Source organism: Microcebus murinus, chromosome 3 (genome assembly GCF_040939455.1).
Source record: "Microcebus murinus isolate Inina chromosome 3, M.murinus_Inina_mat1.0, whole genome shotgun sequence".
In the NCBI taxonomy this organism is placed as follows: Eukaryota; Metazoa; Chordata; class Mammalia; order Primates; family Cheirogaleidae; genus Microcebus; species Microcebus murinus.
In genome coordinates this window covers 113,090,839-113,113,711 of record NC_134106.1, presented here as the reverse complement: position 1 = coordinate 113,113,711, position 22,873 = coordinate 113,090,839, and the positions used below count along the sequence as shown (strand labels likewise).

General features: G+C 37.7%; 1 protein-coding gene, 1 non-coding gene and 1 pseudogene across 5 annotated transcripts in view; 2 read left to right on the top strand and 1 right to left on the bottom strand.

The window, feature by feature from the left end:
• Nucleotides 1–22,873, top strand: part of RFC1 (replication factor C subunit 1) — an 82,596-nt gene that overhangs the window by 13,529 nt on the left and 46,194 nt on the right. For all 4 annotated transcript variants that reach the window (XM_076001190.1, XM_076001189.1, XM_020282241.2 and 1 more), the window contains exons 3-4: nucleotides 7,135–7,210; nucleotides 15,151–15,273. In XM_076001190.1, coding sequence (XP_075857305.1) covers nucleotides 7,135–7,210; nucleotides 15,151–15,273 — 199 coding nt within the window. The remainder of the gene's footprint in view (nucleotides 1–7,134; nucleotides 7,211–15,150; nucleotides 15,274–22,873) is intronic.
• On the bottom strand, nucleotides 1,449–1,591 carry LOC142870248 (U4 spliceosomal RNA). The gene has a single exon (XR_012918685.1). It is a non-coding gene; the product is annotated as a U4 spliceosomal RNA (small nuclear RNA).
• On the top strand, nucleotides 7,217–15,142 carry LOC105865400 (cyclin-dependent kinase 1-like; annotated as a pseudogene).

The following is a 22,873-nucleotide window of genomic DNA, read 5'->3' as shown; positions in this document are numbered from 1 at the left end:
AGTTTGAGAATAGCCTGGGCAACATAGCAAGACCCTGTTTCTACAAAAAGTAGAAAAAATATGAGCTGGACACACCTGTAGTCTGAAGCTACTTGGGAGGCTGAGGCAGGAGGATTGTTTGAGCCCAGGAATTCAAGACTGCAGAGAGCTATGATGGCGACAGAGCCAGACTCTGTCTCTAAAGAAAAACATATATTGTTTCACTTTATGTAAAAATGTAAGAATCTTGCAACTTTATAAGTCCATTTGACACTACTTCATTCTTTATGCCCTATTTGTCGTATGTATTACATCTATGTCAATACTTCACAATTCAGTGTAATTTCACTTTAAATAGCATGTGTACTATAAGGAAATTAAGGAAAAAATTACTCTCTTCAATTTACCCATGTAGTTGCTATTTTTGGTGCTGTTCATTCTCACTGAAGATCTGAGTTTTCATCTAATATCATTTTCTTTCAACCTGAATAATTTTCTTTAGCATTTCTTACAGATCTTTTGATGATGAATTCTGTAAGTTTTTGTTTATCTAAAATTATCTTTATTTTGCCCTTGTTCTTTATTGTTTTTTGAGACAGAGTCTCACTTGGTTGCCCAGGCTAGAGTGCCGTGGCATCAGCCTAGCTCACAGCAACCTCAAACTGCTGGGCTCAAGCAATCTTCCTGCCTCAACCTCCCAAGTAGCTGGGACTACAGGCATGTGTCACCATGCCCAGCTAATGTTTTGTATATATATTTTTAGTTGATCAATTAATTTCTTTCTATTTTTAGTAGAGACAGGGTCTCGCTCAGGCTGGTTTCCAATTCTTGACCTCGAGCGGTCTGCCCATTTTGGCCTCCCAGAGTGCTAGGATTACAGGCATGAGCCACCATGCCTGGCCTTGTCCTTGTTCTTGAAGGATATTTTTTGCTGGATATGGAATTTTGGGTTGACAGTTTTTTTTTGTCTCAGAACTTTAAAGATGTTTCTACTGTCTTTTGGCCTCCAGTTTGTCTGATGAGATGTTACTAGTCATTCATATTGTTTTCTCTTATGTGTAATTTGGGGCTTTTTCATGGTTCATTAAAGATGTTTTCTTTATTTTTGGTTTTCAGCTGTTTGACTATGGTGTGCCTAGGGGTGGTTTTCTTGTGTTTATCCTTTTTACAGTTTCTGAGCGTCTTGAATCTATACATTTATATCTTTCATCAAATTTGGGAGCTTTTTCTATTATTTCTTCAAATATTTTTTTCTGCCTCATTCTCTCTTTTTGAATTACAATTACGTACAAATTAGAATTTGCTATTGTTTCACAGATTATTGAGGCTTATTCATTTTTGTAAGTCTTTTTTCATATTGGATACTTTCTCTTTTTCTGTTTTCAAGTTCATTGATTTTTCTTTTATCTCCAATTTGCTTTTAAGGCTATCTAGTGAAATTTATATTTTTTAATTTTTAATTTTTTCGGTCTCTGTAGAGACTGTCAAAAATTGCCAGTGCCGACTATATTTCAAGTTTTTATGGTGGTGTATTGGGAAAAGTTTTCAATTAGCAATAATCGTACCTCAGACAAACCTCATTGCTATGATGATACTGCCACCATGCAAAGCTTTATTGTATTTTTCAACTCCAGAATTTTCATTTGGTTCCTTTTCACAGTTTTTTTCTTTTGTTTTTGAGTGTAGCTATATTAGCTGTTTTAAAATTCTTGTCTGGTAATTCTAACAGTGGTTTATATCAAGGATTAGTCTCCATTAAGCGCTTTTTCTCTTGAGTCTTTGGGTCATGTATTCTGGCTTTCATAACAAAAATATTAGGTTGGTGCTAAAGTAATTGCAGTTTCAGACCGTAAATTTTACATCATTTTAACTATGCTCGAACACATCTTTATTAATCAAAATCAAAACCATTACAATCAAAGCATTTTTGCCAACGAGACATAGTTTGTTTATTCCTGTAGTGTAAAGATCCATGCTTCAGGATTTGAGGAACTCTTGGAAAGCATTTTCTGCATCTTCTTGGTTGTGGGAGTGTTTTCCCTGAATAAAGTTGTGGAGATGCTTGAAGAAGTGTTAGTCGGTTGGCGAGAGGTCAGGTGAATATTGTGGATGAGGCAAAACTTTGTAGACCAGTTTGTTCAACTTTTGCAGCATTGGTTGTGTGACGTGCTGTCGCATGCCCTTTCTGTTGACCAATGTGGCTGCAGGCGTTGCAGTTTTTGATGCATCTCATTGATTTGCTGAGCACACTTCTCAGATGTAGTGATTTCGCTGGGATTCAGAAAGCTGTAGTGGATCAGACTGGCAGCAGACCATCAAACCTTGACCATGACCTTTTTTTTGGTGCAAGTTTGGCTTCGGGAAGTACTTTGGCTTTGGGAAGCTGCCTCTTGGTCCAGCCACTGAGCTGGTCACAGGTTGTATAAAATCTACTTTTCATCACATACCACAATCCGATTGAGAAATGGTTCATTCTTGTGTACAAGAAGAGAAGACACTTTAAAATGACGATTTTTTTGATTTTCGGTCAGCTCACGAGGCACCCACTTGTCAAGCTTTTTCATCTTTCCACTTCTCTTCAAATGCCAAACAACCATAGAATGGTCGATGTCGCGTTCTTAGGCAACTTTTCATGTAGTTGTAAGAGGATCAGCTTCAATGATTGCTCTCAATTGGTCATTGTCAACTTCCCAGGTCAGCCACTTTGCTCCTCATCCTCAAGGCTCTTTGTCTTCTTTGCAAAACTTTTTTTTTTTTCTTAAACAGCCAATAATTTTATTAATATCACACAAGTTTACTGATTTGTAATATACTTTGGAAATTGCCAACATCAACATCAAGATCAAGGTTGCTTTCCTCAAACGGTGATTTGCAAAACTTCCTTTTTTTTTTTATCCCACCCTTTCCAGCCCCCTGCAAAACTTAACCACATTGCATTGTGTGTTTCTTAGGAGTTCTTGGGCCAAATGTGTTGTTGATGTTTCGAGTTGTCTCCACTGCTTGACAACCTGTTTTGAACTTGAATGAGAAAATCACTAGAATTTACTTTTTGTCTAATATCATTCCCATAGTCTAAAATAAATATAAAATAAACAGCCAGTAATAAGTCATTATCAAAAAAACACAAAGCAAGAAATGTGCATTAAAATGATTTATAAGATAACCACATTTATTTGAGAATGCATTCCAATATCAGCAAATTTAAACAATGCTGAAACCGCAATTACTTTTGCACCAACCTAATAGACTAGATGGCTTAAATAACAAAAATTTATTTTCTCACATTCTGGAAGCTAGAAATCTGTGATCAGTGTACTGACCAATTTGGTTTCTGGTGAGGGCTCTTTTTCTGGTTTACAGATACCTACCTTATTGCTATTTCCTCACATGGTTTTTTCTCAATGTGTATTTGGTACACATGTAGTGTGTATGCATGGAGAGAGATTGAGGACTCTAGTGTCTGTTCTTTTGAGAATGCTAATCTTATCAGATCAGGGCTACCCGTTTGATCTTACTTATCCTTAATTACTTATTTAAAGGTTCCATCTCCAAATATAGCCACACTGGGAGTTAGGGCTTCAACATATGAATTTTGGGATATGCGAACATTCAGGCCATAATATTTCACCATGGTCATTCAAAATTCATGTCCTTCTTGGATGCAAAATACATTCATTCCATGCCACCAGCCCCCCAAGAGTCTTAACTCACTCCAGTGTCAAGTGTGAAGAACAAAGTCTCAAATCTAAATATCATCTAAATCAGATATAGATGAGACTTGAGGTACAATTCATCCTCAGCAAAATTCCTCTCTAGCTATATACCTGTGAAAGCAGATAAAGAATGTGCTTCTAAAATATGATGGTAGAACAGGCATAAGGTAGACGTTACCATTCAAAAAGGGAGAAATCAGAAAGAAGAGAAGGGTGATGGATCGTGAACAAGTCCAAAACCAGCAAGGCAAATTCTATTAGATGTTAAGTCTCAAGAGTAATGCTTTTTGGCTTGATGCCCTGCCTTCCAGACCCACTATGGTAGTGGTTCTGTTCCCACAGCTCTGGGCAGCTGTCCTGCTTCTGCAGCTTTGTTGGACCCTTCGGCCCACAAGGCTTTGGGTGGAAGCTGTCTGATCTGTTAAAACCAAGGTGGTGCCCCACCCTTTAAAACTGAAGAGGCAGTCCTGATGATCTCTGAATGGCCCTTGGGGTCATTCTTTCCTTTTCTTAAAGAATAGCTCTATTTTCCTGTCCTGTAGACCATTAGAAGTCTGACAGCCTGCCTTAATTTTGTCTTATCTTCATCCCCTTTGGTTCACCCTGGCAGTATTTCTACTTGTGTAATCCTTTAATCTCTTTACAGAGTGATAATCCAGCTATATTCTTGGTGTCTGCCTCAGAACAAGCTTTGTCATATTTTGCAATGTGGACAGGCAGAACATTTTCCAAATCTTCAAGTTTTAGCCCCTTTCTGTTCAACAATTTCTTCTTTAATTCATCTCCTCATATTTCACTAGCAGTCAGGAAGACTCAGGCTCCACCTTCAATATTTTGCTTTGAAATCTCAGCTTACATATCTAATTTCATGGTTCACAAGTACCATCTTTCAGAAAGCAACAAAACATAACTTAGTCAAGTTCTTTGCTACTTTATAACAAGGATTGCCTTTCTTCCGTTTTCAAGACCTTCTTCCTCATTTCTATCTGAGACCTTACCAGGTTGGCCTGTAACATTCATGTTCCTACGAACATCCTGTTCATGATGATATACATAGTCTGAGATGAAAGAGACTTCCTCTATAGCTCTTCTCTTTTCTTCATGAGGTCTCACTGGAATCACCTTTAATATCCATATTTCTACCAGTAGTTCATTCATAGCAATCTAGGCTTTTTCTAGCATGCGCCTCAAAACTCTTCTAGCCTCTACCTGTTACCTAATTCCAAAGTCCCTTCCATATTTTAGGTATTTTTTTTTTATAGCAGTACCCTATTTCTCAGTACCAGAATCTGTATTATACAGTCAATCAGGATTCTGTAGAGAAACAGAACCAATAAGGATGTATGTATATCTACGCATAGAGATTTACCCTAAGGAATTGGCTCATGTGATTATGGAGGCTGACAAATCCCCAAATTTGCAGTTGGCAAGTTGGAACCCAGGAGAGTTGAGTTGATGGTGTAGTTCCAGTCCAAGTCTGAAGGCCTGAGGAGCTGATAATGTGGTTCCAGTCTGAAGGCCAGCAGGCTGGAGACCCAGGAAGAGCGGTTGCTTCAGTTTGAGTCTAAAGGCAGGAAAAAACTGATGTGTAGCTTGAAGGCAGTCAGGCAGGGGGAATTCTCTCTCATTCAGGAGAGGGGGTGAGCCTTTTGTTCTTTTCAGGCCTTCAACTGATTGGCTCAACTCCATCAGAGAGGGCAATATGCTTTACTTAGTCTATTGATTCAAATATTAAGCTTATCCAAAAATATCCTCACAGAAACACCCAGAATATGTTTGACTGAATATCTGGATATCTTGTGGTCCATTCAAGTTGATGCATAAACTTCACCACCACAGGTTACATGTCCTCTTTCTTGGTATGTCTAGTTATTTTGGATTTATCCTGGACATTGTGAATGACACTGTGTAGGAACTTTGGATTGTATTTTATTTCTCCAAAGATCGTTGATTCTTGGCTTATCAGGCATCAAACTTGACTGAACTCAGCTCCAAACTCTTGCCTCCTGTGTGATGGATAGCAGCTGGAATCTTTGTTCAATTCTTTTAACCTTAGCCAAGCACTTAGCCGCACATATTATATATAGTTCAGGAGATAGAGATTTGGACAAAGTGTACAGCCAGAGTTTGGGACTCACTTTCTGTGGCTCTCTCCTTTTTGTGATACCTACCTATCTTTTGGGTTGTTTAGTTGCTTCTTACTCTGTCCTCTGAAACAATGTTATATGTAAATTATGGATTGGTAGGCAGTAGATTGGTTGGTGGTAGTAATGACAGTTTCTCTCATGTTTCTTGTGACTCAGATGCAGGCTGGCGCAGTGGCTCATGCCTGTAATCCTAGCACTCTGGGAGGCTGAAGTGGGTGGATTGTTTGAGCTCAGGAGTTCGAAACCAGCCGGAGCAAGAACAAGACCTCGTCTCCACTAAAAAATATAAAGAAATTAATTGGCCAACTGAAAATATAGAGAAAAAATTAGCTGGGCATGGTGGTGCATACCTGTAGTCCCAGCTACTCAGGAGGCTGAGGCAGTAGGATTGCTTGAGCCCAGGAGTTTGAGGTTGCTGTGAGCTAGGCTGATGCCATGGTACTTGAGCATGGGCAAGACTCTGTCTCAAAAAAAAAAAAAAAAAAAGCAGCTATGCATTTCCTCCCTATTTATACTTGCACCTGAGCTAAGTGGAATAGACCTTTTTCCCCATTATATGTAAATTATTATGGTTCATTTGTTCCATTTTCTTGCAAGATTGTTGTTATATTTTTGAAGTTTTATTATAATGGATAGAAATAATTTATATCCCTATCTTTTAATTGATTACAATGAGTTTTTTTTGCTGTCTGCTTTCTTGATGCTTTTTGGGGAAATTTGGATATGTTAGAAATGTGATATTTAATTATAAAATATAAATAATACTTTTTGCTTTGGTTTTATTTCTTTTTCCAACAGGCATTGGCTAGTGGTGGGCCACTAGCTTAACATTCATTTCTGTTTCTACCTTCATTTTCAGGAAGCACTTGCCTTATAATACCTGACATCGTTTTATTCTTTGTTATACATAGGTTAGTGTTGAAGGTGGAGCTGAAAAATAATACAGCTTTTTCTATAATTCTTTATTTTCTATTCTGATACAGTTGTCTGGCCTGTTTTTAGCCCACTTAGAGGTATTATTGACAGTTTGGGCTGAATAATTCTTAGTTGTGGAGGACTGTCCCGTGCATTGTGGGATGTTTAATAGCCTCCCTGGTCTACTCATTAGATGATAGTAAACCTGCCCCCTCTCCCCCAGTTGTGACAAGGAAAAATGTCTCTAGACATTGACAAATGTCTCCAGGGAGGCAAAATTGCCCCTGGTTGAGAACCACTGAGCCCCAGTCTAATAAGAAAAAAAAAAGGATAGGTTATATAGACTTCTTTGTGTTCTAATTATACTATGATGTTTATAGGTAAATAGCTCCTGTAAAGAGGATGTCTCCAAACAGAAGCAACCAAATAAGAAAAAGAGGATCATCTATGATTCAGGTAATATTTCTTCTGAGGAGCTTTAAAGTTTTAAAGTTATATCCCTTAGTGTTTTCTAAACTATATTCTGAGACAAACAGCTTTCTGTGATGTCAGTAGGTGCTGTGAGAAGAGGGCTCAAGCAAAGTTTAAAACAATTTTGTTTAACTGCAGAATGTATCAGAACTAAAATATGTTAATGGATTAAAGATTCCTTCAGAGGGGGATAGATTATGTACCATGTCTCAAACTTTGAATATGATATATTTATTTTTAAAATATTCATATTAACTTCTCTTGAGCTAAGGTTCCTGGAAACATTTTAAAAATAGTACTTTAGGCTCCTGGAAGTTGAGAGAGAAGCGACGGTGACGTGGTAGCTGTCATTGCGGCCGCTGCGGGATAATAAGCCAGGATCTGCCATACCTATTGATTAACTATGGAAGATTATACCAAAATAGAGAACGTTGGAGAAGGTACCTATGGAGTTGTGTATAAAGGTAGACACAAAACTACAGGCCAAGTGGTAGCCATGAAGAAAATCAGACTAGAAAGTGAGGAAGAAGGGGTTCCTAGTACTGCAATTTGGAAAATGTCTCTATTAAAAGTACTTCGTCTTCCAAATATAGTCAGTCTTCAATATGTGCTTATGTAGGATTCCAGGTTATATCTCATCTTTGAATTTCTTTCCATGGGCCTCAAGAAATATTTGGATTCTATCCCTCCTGGTCAATTCATGGATTCTTCACTTGTTAACAGTTACTTATAGGGGCAGAGCAAGATGGCGGACGAGAAATACCACCAGACAGAGTGTCTCTGCAGAAAAGACAGATTCTAGGAGAAATTAGAAGAAAGAAGCAAGAAGACGAGCATACATCGGATGACGGTCTTCAGGAGGGGTACCTGAGACCATGGAAGACTCCACAGGAGGAGGTTGCGGAGGAGAACTGGAAGCAGAGACCTCCCGAGTAGCCTGAAGACCAGCGGTAAGGGTAGGTGGAGTGGTTAACTCTCCCCTCCCTTGCATCTCCGACTGCTGGTAGGCTCCCCAGTGGTTGGAGAGACATTTGGACACCAGGCCAGAGACGGCCACTGCCAGTGAGCGCTCCTCCCTGACAGCTTTTCCCAGAAGCAGAGAACAGAAGTTTGACCCCTGTTAACAGCATTGGTGGTGCCTGAGGGCAGGCTTACCCACCCAGCTCCGCTCAGACTCTCTCCCAGACCAGCCCTCACTGAGGGGGAGAATAAGGACACACCTGGAAGTCCCAGGGCCCCACCCACCACCTGAGGCACCAGAGTGCCTCTCCAGAGGAACAAGAGCTGGTTACAAGACCCAAAAACAATAGTGTAGCCTGTTCCTCTGAGCAAGCGCCACCTACTGACAGGGAGGACATTCTGCACACCCTTTTCACGGCACCTACTGACTGATACAGTGATACCCACAAACACCACCTACTGGCTCAGAAACTAAAGAGGGTGTGTCATTATCCAAACAAAAACCTAAAGGCAAGAAGCAACAACTGATCCAGATGGGAAGAAATCAGTGAAGGAACTCTGGAAATATGAAGAACCAAATAGAAAGCACACCCCCAAAGAGGAGCAGCAGCCCCTTAGAAATGGACACTAACCAAAATCAGACCACTAAAATGACAGAAGAGGAATTTCAAACGTGGATCGTTAAGAAAATTCAACGACTTGCAAGAACAACTTGATAACCAACACAAAGAAAACTCAAAAAGATTCCAGGACTTGGAACACAAATTCACTGAAGAAACTGAAACAATGAAGAAAAGTCTAACTGAACTCCTGGAAATGAAGAATCAATTCAGGGAACTACAAAACACAGTGGAAAGTTTCAAGAACAGAGTAGATCAAACAGAAGAAAGAATCTCAGAGATTGAAGATAACACCTTCCGATTAAATAAATCAGTCACAGAGATAGAGCAGAGAAACAAGAGAAAAGAGCAAAGCCTATAAGAGATGTGGGATTATGTGAAGAAACCTAATGTGAGGGTCATAGGGTTACCAGGAGGGGAAGAAGAAAACACTCAAGGGTTGGACAAGCTATTTGAAGATATAATAGAGGAAAATTTCCCAGGCCTTGCTCAAAATCTCGAGATATAAGTTCAAGAAGCTCAGAGGACCCCTGGGAGATTCAGTGCAAACAGGAAGATGTCACAACACGCAGGCATCAGACTGACTAAAATATCAACTAAAGCCCTTCTATGAGCTGTAAGACGAAAGAAGCAAGTAACATACAAAGGAAAGCCAATCTGAATAACGCCAGACTTCTGTACTGAAACTTTACAAGCAAGGAGCCCCATTTTCACTCTTCTGTAACAGAATAATGCCCAGCCTAGAATCTTATTCCCTGCAAAGCTAAGTTTTGTATATGAGGGAGAAATCAAGACATTCTCAGATAAGCAAAGACTGAGAGAATTCACCAAGACACGACCAGCCCTTCCAGAAGTACTCAAAACAGTGTTACCCATGGATCAGCACAATAAACACTCACGAATGTAAATCTACTCAAAGCTAAAGATCAAAGCCCAGATACCACACTGACTTGAGAGAGAAAACAAAGCAACAAAGTTCAAGCCAACATAATGAACAGAAATCTGCCCCTATCAGTTATCTCAATAAATGTGTATGGCTTGAACTCCCCACTCAAGAGACATAGGCTGGCTGAATGGCTAAAAAAACACAAGCCAAGTATCTGCTGCCTTCAGGAAACACATCTAATCTGCAAGGATGCGGTTAGACTAAAGGTAAAGGGGTGGAGAATGATATTTCAAGCAAATGGAAGCCAAAAGAAAGCTGGCATGGTGGTGCTCATTACAGATAACTTAGCTTTTAAATCAACAAAAGTAATAAAAGACAAAGAAGGTCACTAATGGTGAAGGGTATGGTTCAACAAGAAGACATAACAATTCTAAATATATATGCTCCCAACCTTGGTGCACCCAGATTCATAAATCAAACTCTACTTGATCTAAACAAATGGATAGACAGCAACACCATAATAGTCGGGGACTTCAGCACCCCACTGATAGCACAGGACAGATCATCCAAACAGAAAATCAACACAGAAATAATGGACTTAAACAGAACTCTAAACAAATGGGCCTGACATTTACAGGACATTCTACCCCCAAACTACTGAATATACATTCTTCTCATCAGCTCATGGGTCATTCTCTAATATTGACCATATCCTAAGATACGAAGCATGTCTCAAACAATTTTAAAAAATAGAAATTATACTATGTATCTTTTCAGACCACAATGGAATAAATGTAGAAGTCAACTCTAACAGGACTTCTCATTTCTACACAAAGTCATGGAAACTAAAAAACCTTCTGCTGAATGACCACTGCATAAATGAGGAAATCAAGATGGAAATCAAAAGATTCTTTGAACTAAATGACAAAGGTGACATAAGTTATCAAAACCTGTGGGACACAGCTAAAGCAGTCCTGAGAGGAGAGTTTATTTCCATAAATTCCTATATCCAAAAGTTGAAAAGATCACATATAGACAACCTAATGAATTATCTAAAAGAGCTGGAAAAAGAAGAACAGACCAACCCCAAACCCAGAAGAAGAAGTGAAATCATTAAGATCAAATTAGAACTAAATGAAATTGACAACAGGGAAACCATATAGAAGATTAACAAAACAAAAAGTTGGTTTTTGAAAGAATAAACAAAATTGACACACCTTTGGCTAGACTAATGAAAAGCAGAAAAGAAAAATCCCTAATAAGCTCCATCAGGAACAATAAAGGAAAAATCACAACTGATGCCACAGAGATACAAACTATAATTTATGAATACTACAGAAACCTGTAAGCACACAAACTGGAAAATGTGGATGAAATGGACAATTTCTTGGAAACACACAGCCTCCCTAGGCTCAACCAGGAAGAAATAGAATCCCTAAACAGACCAATATCAAGTACTGAAATAGAGACAGCATTAAAAAACCTTCCTAAAAAGAAAAGTCCTGGACCAGATGGTTTCACACCCGAATTTTACCACACCTACAAGGAAGAACTGGTGCCTATTCTGCTGAATGATCACTTCATAAACGAGGAAATCAAGATGGAAATCAAAAGATTCTTTGAATTAAATGACAAAGGTGACACAAGTTACCAAAACCTTTGGGACACAGCTAAAGCAGTCCTGAGAGGAAAGTTTATGTCCATAAATGCCTATATCCAAAAGTCAAAAAGATCACGGATAGACAACCTAATGAATTGTTTCAAAGAGCTGGAAAAAGTAGAACAGACCAACCCCAAACTCAGCATAAGAAGTGAAACCATTAAGATCAAATCAGAACTAAATGAAATTGACAACAGGGAAACCATATAGAAGATTAATAAAACAAAAAGTTGGTTCTTTGAAAAAATAAACAAAATTGACACACCATTGGCTAGACTAACGAAAAGCAGAAAAGAAAAATCTCTAATAAGCTCCATCAGGAACAATAAAGGAGAAATTACAACTGATGCCACGGAGATACAAGCTATAATTTATGAATACTACAAAAACCTCTATGCACACAAACTGAGAAATGTGGAGGAAATGGACAATTTCTTAGAAACACACAGACTCCCTAGGCTCAACCAGGAAGAAATAGAATCTCTGACAAGACCAATATCAAGTACTGAAATTGAAATAGCAATAAGAGACCTTCCTAAAAAGAAACGTCCTGGACCAGATGGTTTCACACCTGAATTTTACCACACCTACAAAGAAGAACTGGTGCCTGTCTTGCAGAAATTATTCCACAACATCAAGTAGGATGGAATTCTCCCCAACACATTTTATGAAGCAAACATAACCCTGATACCAAAACCAGGAAAGGATGCAACAAAAAAAGAAAACTACAGACCAATATCCCTTGTGAATATAGATGCAAAAATTCTCAACAAAATGCTAGCCAATCGAATCCAATGCTTGCCAAGAAAATAATCCATCACAACCAAGTGGGCTTCATCCCAGGGATGCAGGGATGGTGCAACATATGCAAATCTATGAATGTAATTCACCATCTAAACAGAAGCAAAAACAAAAGACCATATGATCCTCTCAATAGACGCAGAAAAAGCATTTGACAAAATTCAACACCCTTTTATGATAATAACGCTCAACAAAATAGGCATAAACGGGGCTTACCTAAAAATGATACAAGCCACATATAACAAACCCACAGCCAATATCATACTGAATGGAGAAAAATTGAAAGCATTCCCACTTAGAACCGGAACAAGACAAAGTTGCCCACTATTTCCATGTCTATTCAACATAGTGCTGGAAGTCCTTGCTACAGCAGTCAGACAAGGGAGTGGAATTAAGGGCATCCAGATGGGAGCAGACAAGATCAAACTCTCACTTTTTGCTGATGAGATGATATAACTAGGAAACCCCAAGGATTCAACCAAGAGACTCCTTGATCTGATAAATGAATTTGGTAAAATCACAGGATACAAAATCAATACACAGAAATCAGAGGTATTCATATACACCAACAATAGTACAAGTGAGAACCAAATCAAAGACTCAATTCCCTTCAAAATAGCAACAAAGAAAATGAAGTACCTAGGAATATATTTAACTAAGGAGGTAAAAGACGTCTACAGGGAGAACTATGAAACACTGAAGAAAGAAATAGTAGAGGATGTAAACAGATGGAAGAATATACCATGCTCATGGGTCGGCAGAATCAACATTTTTAAAATGTCTATACTACCCAAAGGGACCTACAGATTCAATGCAATCCCTATGAAAATACCATTAGTATTTTTCACAAATATAGAAAAAATAGTGTTATGCTTCATATGGAACCAGAGAAGACCCCGTATAGCAAAATCAATCCTAGGCAATAAAAAGAAAATAGGAGGTATCAATTTACCAGATTTCTAACTATACTACGAGGCTATAGTTATTAAAATAGTTTGGGACTGGCACAAGAACAGAGACATTGACCAGTGGAACAGAACAGAGAACCCAGATATAAAACCATCCTCATATAGTCAAGTAGTCTTTTTTGACAAAGCAGACAAAAACATACACTGGGGAAAAGAATCCTTATTCAATAAATGGTGCTGGGAAAACTGGATAGCCACATGTAGAAGACTAAAACAAGACCCACACCTTTTCACCTCTCACAAAAATCAACTCACGCTGGGTAACAGACTTGAACATTAGGTGTGAAACTATTAGAATTCTAGAGGAAAACGTTGGAAATATTCTTCTAAATATTGGCTTAGGCAAAGAATTTATGAAGAAGACTCCAAAGGCAATCACAGCAGCAACAAAAGTAAATAAATGGGACCTGATCCAATTAAAAAGCTTCTGCACAGCCAAAGAAACTGTCAAGAGAGCAAACAGAAAGCCCACGGAATGGGAGAAAATTTTCACAAGCTACATATCCGATAAGGGGCTGATAACTGAAATCTATTTAGAACTCAGGAAAATCAGCAAGAAAAAATCAACCTTGTCAAAAAATGGGCAAAGGACATGAACAGAAACTTCTCAAAAGAAGACAGAACAATGGCCAACAAACATATGAAAAAATGCCCAACATCTCTAATTATCAGGGAAATGCAAATCAAAACCACAGTGAGATATCACTTAACTCCAGTGAGAATGGCCTTTATCAAAAAGTCCCCAAACAGTAAATGTTGCTGTGGATGCAGAGAGAGAGAAACACTCCTGCACTGCTGGTGGACTGCAAACTAGTACCTCCTCTGTTAAAGCAATACAAGTAGATCTACCATTTGATCCAGCAATTCCACTACTGGGCATCTACCCAAAAGATTAAAAGTCACTTTATGAAAATGACACCTGGACTCGAATGTTTATAGCAGCACAGTTCACAATTGCAAAGTTGTGGAAACAACCCAAGTGACCATGAATTCTTGAGTGGATTAATAAAATGTGGTATATGTATACCATGAAGTAGCATTCAGCTTTATGAAACTTTGATGATATAGCACCTCTTGTATTTTCCTGGATAGATCTGGAACCCATTCTACTAAGTGAAGTATCTCAAGAATGGAAAAACAAGCACCACATGTACTCACCAGCAAATTGGTATTAACTGATCAACACCTAAGTGGACATATAGGAAAAACATTTATCGTGTGTCAGGCAGGTGGGAGCGGGGAGGAGGGGATGGGTATATACAGACACAATGAGTAAGATGTGCAACATTTGGGGGATGGTCACGCTTGAAGCTCTCACTCGGGGGAGGGTGGCATGGGCAATATACGTAACCTTAACATTTGTACTCCCATAATATGCTGAAAAAAAAAGAGTTACTTATATGAAATCCTACAGGGGATTGTGTTTTGTCACTGTAGTAGAGTTCTTGATGGAACCTCAAAATCTATTGATTGATGACAAAGGAACAATTAAACTGGCTGATTTGGCCTTGCTATAGCTTTTGGAATACCTGTTAGAGTATATATACATGAGGTAGTAACACTCTGGTACGGATCCCCAGAAGTATTGCTGGGGTCAGCTCGTTACTCGACTGCAGTTGACATTTGGAGTATAGGCACCATATTTGCAGAATTAGCAACTAAGAAACCACTTTTCTATGGGGATTCAGAAATCGATCAACTCTTCAGGACTTTTAGAGCTTTGGGCGCTCCTAATAATGAACTGTGACCAGACGTGGAATCTTTACAGGACTGTAAGAATACATTTCCCAAGTGGAAGCCAGGTAGCCTGGCATCTCATGTCAAAACTTGAATGAAAATGGCTTGGATTTGCTCTCCAAAATGTTAGTATATGATCCCACCAAACAAATTTCTGGCAAGATGGTGCTGAATCATCCATATTTTAATGATTTGGACAATCAGATTAAGAATATGTAGCATTTTGACAAAAAGTTTCCACATTATAGTGAGAACAGATAGTTGTATTTTTTACTGTTAATTTTGTCTCACAGATTCAGAATCAGAGGATACAGTGCAGGTAAAAAATGCCAAAAAGCAACCAGAAAAATTGCCATTGACTTCTAAACCTGGTAAAATTTTACAGCAGGATCCTGTTACATACATTTCAGAAACAGGTAAGGTTACTATGTTTAGTTTTGGGAGACATGCAGTGTATGTTATGTTTTTGAGCTTTTTCATTGGTGTCTAAATGCACCTCCTTCACTTTGAAAGAATTTCTGTTGTCTTTTTGCTGTGTTGGATTATATTTATCAGAGGAAGGCTCTAATCATCTTTGGCATTTTCTGTGGATTAAAGGCCAATTACAGGGGAGTTGGTTCTTGGGATATTTTTTTTGAGATAGAATCTTGCTGTGTTGCCCTGGCTAGAGTGCAGTGGTGTCATTAAAACTCTCTACGACCTCAAACTCCTGGGCTTAAGGGATCCTCCTGCCTCAGCCTCCTGAGTAGATGGGATTATAGGCATTAGCCAACATGCCTGGCTGGCTCTTGGAATTTTTTTGAGTACTTTATATTGAATCATGTAAGTTGATGCTTTATCTTGACTCATATATTAAAATATTACGGGCCGGATCTGGTGGCTCTCGCCTGGGAGGGTGGATCAATTGAGTTTAGGAGTTTGAAACCAGCCTGAGCAAGAGCGAGACCCCGACTCTACTAAAAAAAAAAAAAAAAAAAATAGAAAGAAATTAATCGGCCAACTAAAAATATATAGAAAAAATTAGCTGGGCATGGTGGCGCATGCCTGTAGTCCCAGCTACTCGGGAGGCTGAGGCAGCAGGATTGCTTGAGCCTAGGAGTTTGAGGTTGCTGTTACCTAGGCTGACACCACAGCACTCTAGCCCTGGTGACAGAGTGAGACTCTGTCCCAAAGGGGGAAAACAAAAATATATATATATATATATATATATATATATATATTTATATTATTACATTATTTAGAACTATTAAGCTTTTATATTTTGTGTGCTAATGTTATAATCTAAGTGTCTAATGATTATTCATATTTGCGATTTACAATTTAGCACAGATGTGACTTTAATTAGCTGTATTCTCTGGCAACACTAAAGATTTTAGTATTTTTTAAAAGATTGTTTTGTACTTATATTTATTTCTCTTGAACCTGTTTTGAGAGTAATCAAAGAGCAAAGGACATTTGTACGTATATACTAATTTTAAGATTTTGTAGTCTAAATAATTGTCTCTTAGATACTGTTCTTTTATATGAGGATCCCGGAGTTGTCATCTTAGGAAAAAAAATCTCACATAAGTTAGTGGTGTCGTCATTTTGATTCTATTATTTGTTAACTCCTAGAGGAGACCATGACAGGAATAATATGAGATGGTGTATATGAAAGGACCACACCCAGTGCCTGACACATATACTAGTAGGCAGTTGAAAGGAAAAAGGAAAGAGAAAAACAATAAAAGCTCACAGATGAACTTTGTAGGCTGTGTGAGACATTTATTGATGAAGTCATTCAGAATGATCAATGACAAAATGTAAGTGATGTGAACATATTTTTGGGGACATTTTTAGTAAGCTGAGGTGTTTCTTTGTTAAGGGCAGGTGGCAGATTGACTCTTTTAATGTTTTTGTTCTATTGCTAAATATCAGCTCAGGCACATTGTGCAAATGAACTCCTTCCATTAGGAGGCCCTCCTCTTAGATCTGGCCATTTTTGTGAAATTTTGAATATGTGGGAGGGATAGTAAAAACAGTATGCTAATAAGTTTATTATGTAAATCAAGGTGGTATGATCAAGCTTTCCAGTGACACCCTGAAAAGGTTAAAGTTAGTGTGCAGACAGCCATGGCCTTCAGCTGTGGATCAAGGCTATCCTTATCTTGCGATTTTAAGTACACAACAGGGTCAGACAATTTTACCTCTGATCACAGACTTTCTTTAACATAGGACTCTTTTTTCAGGTGAGGAATTTTTGAATATTACTTTCTAAAAGAGATGTCCAGCATTGTATCCAAACTTTTTATGAACATTAGGCAATATTTGTGGCATTTTGCAGATAGCATGTTCATGTGAAAGTAAACATTGTCTTCTTGTTTTAGCTAAAAATCTTGAGGTGTGATATACCTATTTAATGTGATGTTCAGTATTGCACAATATTCTGTTTTTTCTCAGAATTGAGATATAGGAAGAAGCTAGTTCTATTCTTGCCTGTTTTATCTTCTCATATTTTTTTGTTACTTGAAATGATAGGTGAATGAGGCCCGATAAAGGAGAATGAGAGTATTAAAAAAAGTTCACAATAAAATTGGAATAATAACATAAGAAATATAAACAGTTTCAGTAAAGTATAAATCTTAAAATTAATATTCTACTGGAAATTCCTTAACCTTAAAACTATTCTTCTATTAGTCTTTACTTTTTCTTTAAGTTGAACTATACTTTTCAATATTGGGTCACAAATATTTTTGATTTATTTTACCAGTTTAAGTAAATATATTTGTGTTAATAATAGTTTAAAAATTGTAATCTAAAATTATATTTGTTTATTTGGAGATTGGGACTTCATGTGGAAAAGTATTGAATGATATGATTCAGTTTTAAAAACTTGTTAATTCCACAAGAAAGCGTTTTTGCCTCATCATTGCATACTTTATCTTTTCTTTCATGCCCATCTTCTATATTCTGATTTTAAAAACACAGTGTTTGGTTTCTGTTGGCATCTTTCTTGTAGTATAGCATGTGTAGTGTTTAAGATCACAGCCCTAGTTAAATCTTTACTTACTTTCCCTGTGTCTTAGTTTTCTCTTATGTGAAGTAGAGATATTACTCGTACCTACATCAGTAGTCTTTGTGATGATCAAATGAGATAATGCTTGAAAAGCATTTAAAATATGATCTGGTATAAATGCTCAATAAGTATTAGCTGTTTTTCTTATATTTGACACTATTGTAAACGTACATCTACCTTTAAAGACATTTAGCATTTGCTTAGAAACTTAGGATTTTCTGTTGATTATGTTACTATGCTTTAGATAGTTAGAAATGGTATTTGACTCACTTATGTTACAAATATATGCTGTCCAATGTGGAACTACTAGTTACTTGTGGCTGTTGAGCACTTGAAATATAATTAGCCTGAATTGAGAGTGTTGTAAGTATAAAATACAGGTTTCACACAGCAAAGGAAACAATCAACAAAATGAAATGGCAACCTGCAGATTGGGAAAAAGTACTTGCAAACTATATATCTAATAAAGGCTTAATATCTAAAATTTACAAAGAACTCATACAACTAAATTGTAGAACAACAAATAACTCAATTAAAAAGGCTGAATAGCCGGGCGTGGTGGCTCACGCCTGTAATCCTAGCTCCCTGGGAGGCCAAGGCGGGTGGATTGCTCAAGGTCAGGAGTTCGAGACCAGCCTGAGCAAGAGCGAGACCCCATCTCTACTATAAATAGAAATTAATTGGCCAACTAATATATATAGAAAAAATCAGCCGGACATAGTGGCGCATGCCTGTAGTCCCAGCTACTTGGGAGGCTGAGGCAGAAGGATTGCTTGAGCCCAGGAGTTTGAGGTTGCTGTGAGCTAGGCTGACGCCACGGCACTCACTCTAGCCTGGACAACAAAGCGAGACTCTGTCTCAAAAAAAAAAAAAAAAAAAGGCTGAATAGATATTTCTTCAAAGAATACATAAAAATGGCCAGTAGGTCTTTGAAAAGGTGCTCAATATCATGAATCATAAGATGTTTTAGCTCCATGAGAAATAGTTTTCATCATTAATTTAATTAAGTCTGTCTTCTACTAGGATTTATTGATTTTTTAAAAAAATCTAATTTAACCATATTTCCCATGTTACAGGAAAAGGGAAAAATCACTTATAAATATCTTCATAGATAACCATTTGACTCTAGTAAGATGTTTCGAGGTTGGTAAAAACCCAAATGCTTGTTGTACTGGGTAAATATATTTACTTTTAATTGTTTAATGAAGTGAAAGACCTTGAGTTTTGTTTGGCGGAGATGACCTTTTATTATGCAGTTTCATCAGGGCCTGCTGTTTGAGAATGTTGGGAGATTTTCCTATCATGAAAATTGTTTATGACTGGTAATTTTAATTGTGCACATAATTCCTGAGGCAGTTAGTGCTCTTAAAGTTATAATTGTCTGGGGAGGGGTGTTGTGTTCTCTAGGTTTACCGTGTAATATAAGTGACCTGTGACTTGGGAAAGTAGTAGCAGAAAATATTACTGGGGATGTGTGTGTAATATTCTCTTTGCTAATTTTTAGTGGCATAGTTTAATATGAGACAAATAAGTATAGATTCTGTATATGATAGAGAGTTTTTCAGGGAATGATGTGGCCCGATTATAGGACGGGGGATGGACACAACATAAAATAACGACACAGACACACATACAGACAATACATGACTTGAGTGCCCAATGCACTGGTCACTTTTATTTTATACCCCCCAGACCCAAAGTTAGTTCCTTGTATGTGAGCATCTGAGCATAGCAACGATAACCATTAATTTTGGAGTTCTTTTACAAGGGAACGATGGTCCTGTAATTTTAGACCTTAAAACGGTTACTTATGGTTCCAGACATAGCTCAAAAGCCAAGGCCGAGATAAGCAACATAGAGCAATGCAGCCGTCTGAAGAACTTTTTGTTCTCTCTCCCAGCCAGCGGCTCTCCCCCAGCCAGTGGCCTGCCCCACGGTTGTGTCTGTCTTAGGTTTCCCCTCCCTTAAAGAGTCTTACCCATCACTGACTACCAACCATCTCACGGGGCCGAGCCTTAAAAATGTTCTTCTTGTTTTTATGGCCTCCAGACTCCCACCACAAAAGCCCACCATATAAAAGCCAGACAACATTTGCTTACATACAAAAACTCAGGCCTCTTATCATGTCACAGGGCAACAACTGTGTCTAAAAAAAATGCTGGCTACCACAACATCATATAATGCACATACATTACAGGTTATAATAAATAATTAATATAAGGGATAACACCAAAATCAGCCTCCAAAAAGGGAAGCCTTGAGTGATTGAGGCAGAAAATTTCCTTGAATTGAGAGGAAACTAAGAACTGTGTATTATGTTTTTTTGATTATACTTGTTTACAAATTAATAAGATTAATAATAAATTAGTATTTATTTTTATACTAATATTCTTTATAAAAGAAACTAAAATTTGAATTTTTGAGGATAGATGAAGTATTTAGATTAATATTATTTTAAATTACCTAAGTAAATATTCCATTCCCTCATCCACCCCTTTTGCCTTACATAGCTGTGTTAAACACACATGTATACACATATATATTTATTTGTGTGTATATATTTATATGTGTGTATACATATTTGTGTATATATATTGAATGTATGTGTATATATTTATCTATACATATGTATACATGTACATTTAATTGAGTAGCATCTTATTATAAAGTTTCTGCAGCTTGCTTTTTTTTTTTTTTTTTTTTGAGACAGAGTCTCGCTTTGTTGCCCAGGCTAGAGTGAGTGCCGTGGCGTCAGCCTAGTTCACAGCAACCTCAAACTCCTGGGCTCGAGTGATCCTTCTGCCTCAGCCTCCCGGGTAGCTGGGACTACAGGCATGCGCCACCATGCCCGGCTAATTTTTTTTTATATATATATATCAGTTGGCCAATTAATTTCTTTCTATTTATAGTAGAGACGGGGTCTCGCTCTTGCTCAGGCTGGTTTTGAACTCCTGACCTTGAGCAATCCGCCCGCCTCGGCCTCCCAAGAGCTAGGATTACAGGCGTGAGCCACAGCGCCCGGCCAGCTTGCTTTTTTATAACTTGATGTCTTAGCCTGCCTGCTCTCCCTCCCTGTGGACAGATCCAGTAAGTTTTTGGATATCTGTAATCCACTTATTTTTTTCATTTTTTGTTTTTCTTGTTTTCTTTTTGTACACACCATGGCATACTATCTCATTTACTTATTTTTTCATATCATCTGATTTTATATCTTCTACAAATTTGATAGACTTATCTTTGTATTTCTTCCTGAGTCATTATTAAAATTGTTAGCACTAAGGGGCAAATAAAGAAAAGTTTTTTCAAAATTTACATTGAGCCATTATCTGCACCTTGGATATACCTGTTTAGTTTCTTATGAATAGCTGTTCAATTATTTATGAATCTTAGTAACCACTGTACTCTTGTATTTCTCTATCTTGCCATAAATCTGTATTTCAGCCAAGTGTGATTTTGCCATTTCAGGGGACCTTAGGCAATATCTGGAGACATTTTTGGTTGTCACAACTGGGGGTTATGGCATCTGATTAGTAGAGGCAGGGATACTACTAAGCATCCTACAATACATAGGAGAGCTTCCTACAACAAAAAATTACTTGGCTTAAAATGTCAATAATGCAGACGTTAGAAACCCTGACATAACTTATCAGAAGAGAATTTTGTGGATATTTTGTTTTAAGTCCAGATATCCCTTGTTTTTAATATTCATTTCATCTAGTCTGGTAACTCACAGTAAACGAAGGCTTATATCTTCATTTATTCTCATTGAATCCCATCCACTTCTGTTGAGTACCATGTGCTGCATTTGATCTGTTTGTGATATTGCATAGCATTGTTACTAAATCTTTCATCTTCTGTCGTTCTATGGTTAAGGATCTGCTTTTCTCTTTTTGACAATTAGGATTCCATTTCTTCTCTTTAGTCTTTAAGGATTTCTTCCATTTTGTATGATGATTCGAAGGTCGCTGATAGTGCTTTAGCAATTTTTTGTGCAAACTCACATCTTTATAAGAGCTAGATGCTTTCTTATTTATTTATTTTTGCTAATTATTATTTTAGTCCTCTTTTTTAGTGTTGTATTAGGAGACCTTAAAAAAATTAAGTGGCATATGGAGAGGGAGGAGAATTGAAAAAGGACACAGTGAATAATGAAGCGCTGGAATATTGAGGTTCTGAAGCATCTTTGAAAGCAGACTGTTGTTTGTTTTGGTTACACGTACATTGCCATCAGGCTCTTGTGAAACTGTACGAGGGACACAGGGCTGTAGTCCAGAATGTCAAGGAAGTAGAATTAGGTTATGAAAATGTCATTAAGTACTAATGAAATAATGTAGAGGTGACTTATACTTGGCTTTAATACTGAGACCAGCATTGTTCCCTCCTCCCATGTGTGGGGAAGAGGTGTGTGCATAGAAGTGGGGAACTGCAGTGCAGAATCACACCTTTAACTCTCTGGACAGTTAGGTTTCCTTCTATTTCCTGTTTCATGCCTTAGAATTTTCAAAAGCTCTGGGGAATGTACCTGTGGCCAATTGTCCAAACCTTTCCCCCTGTTTTTCTTTTTCTTTGAGATCCAGTAGACTCAGCACTTGTGCGATGGATAACATCACATTTTAAGACAGTACTTTTTTCTCTTCTTTATCATTACTTAGTTACCTTACCTAGACCCTGCAAATTATAAAATAATTTTATTTTTAAAAGATAACTCCATTTGATTTTTTTTTTTTGAGACAGAGTCTCAGTCTGTTGCCCTGCCTAGAGTACTTTTGGCATCAGCCTAGCTCACAGCAACCTCAAAGTCCTGGGCTCAAGCAATCCTTCTGCCTCAGCCTCCTGAGTAGCTGGGACTACAGACATGCACCACCATGCCCGGCTGATTTTTTTCTCTATATATTTTTAGTTGGCCAATTAATTTCTTTCTATTTTTATTAGAGACTGGGTCTCAGGCTGGTTTCGAACTC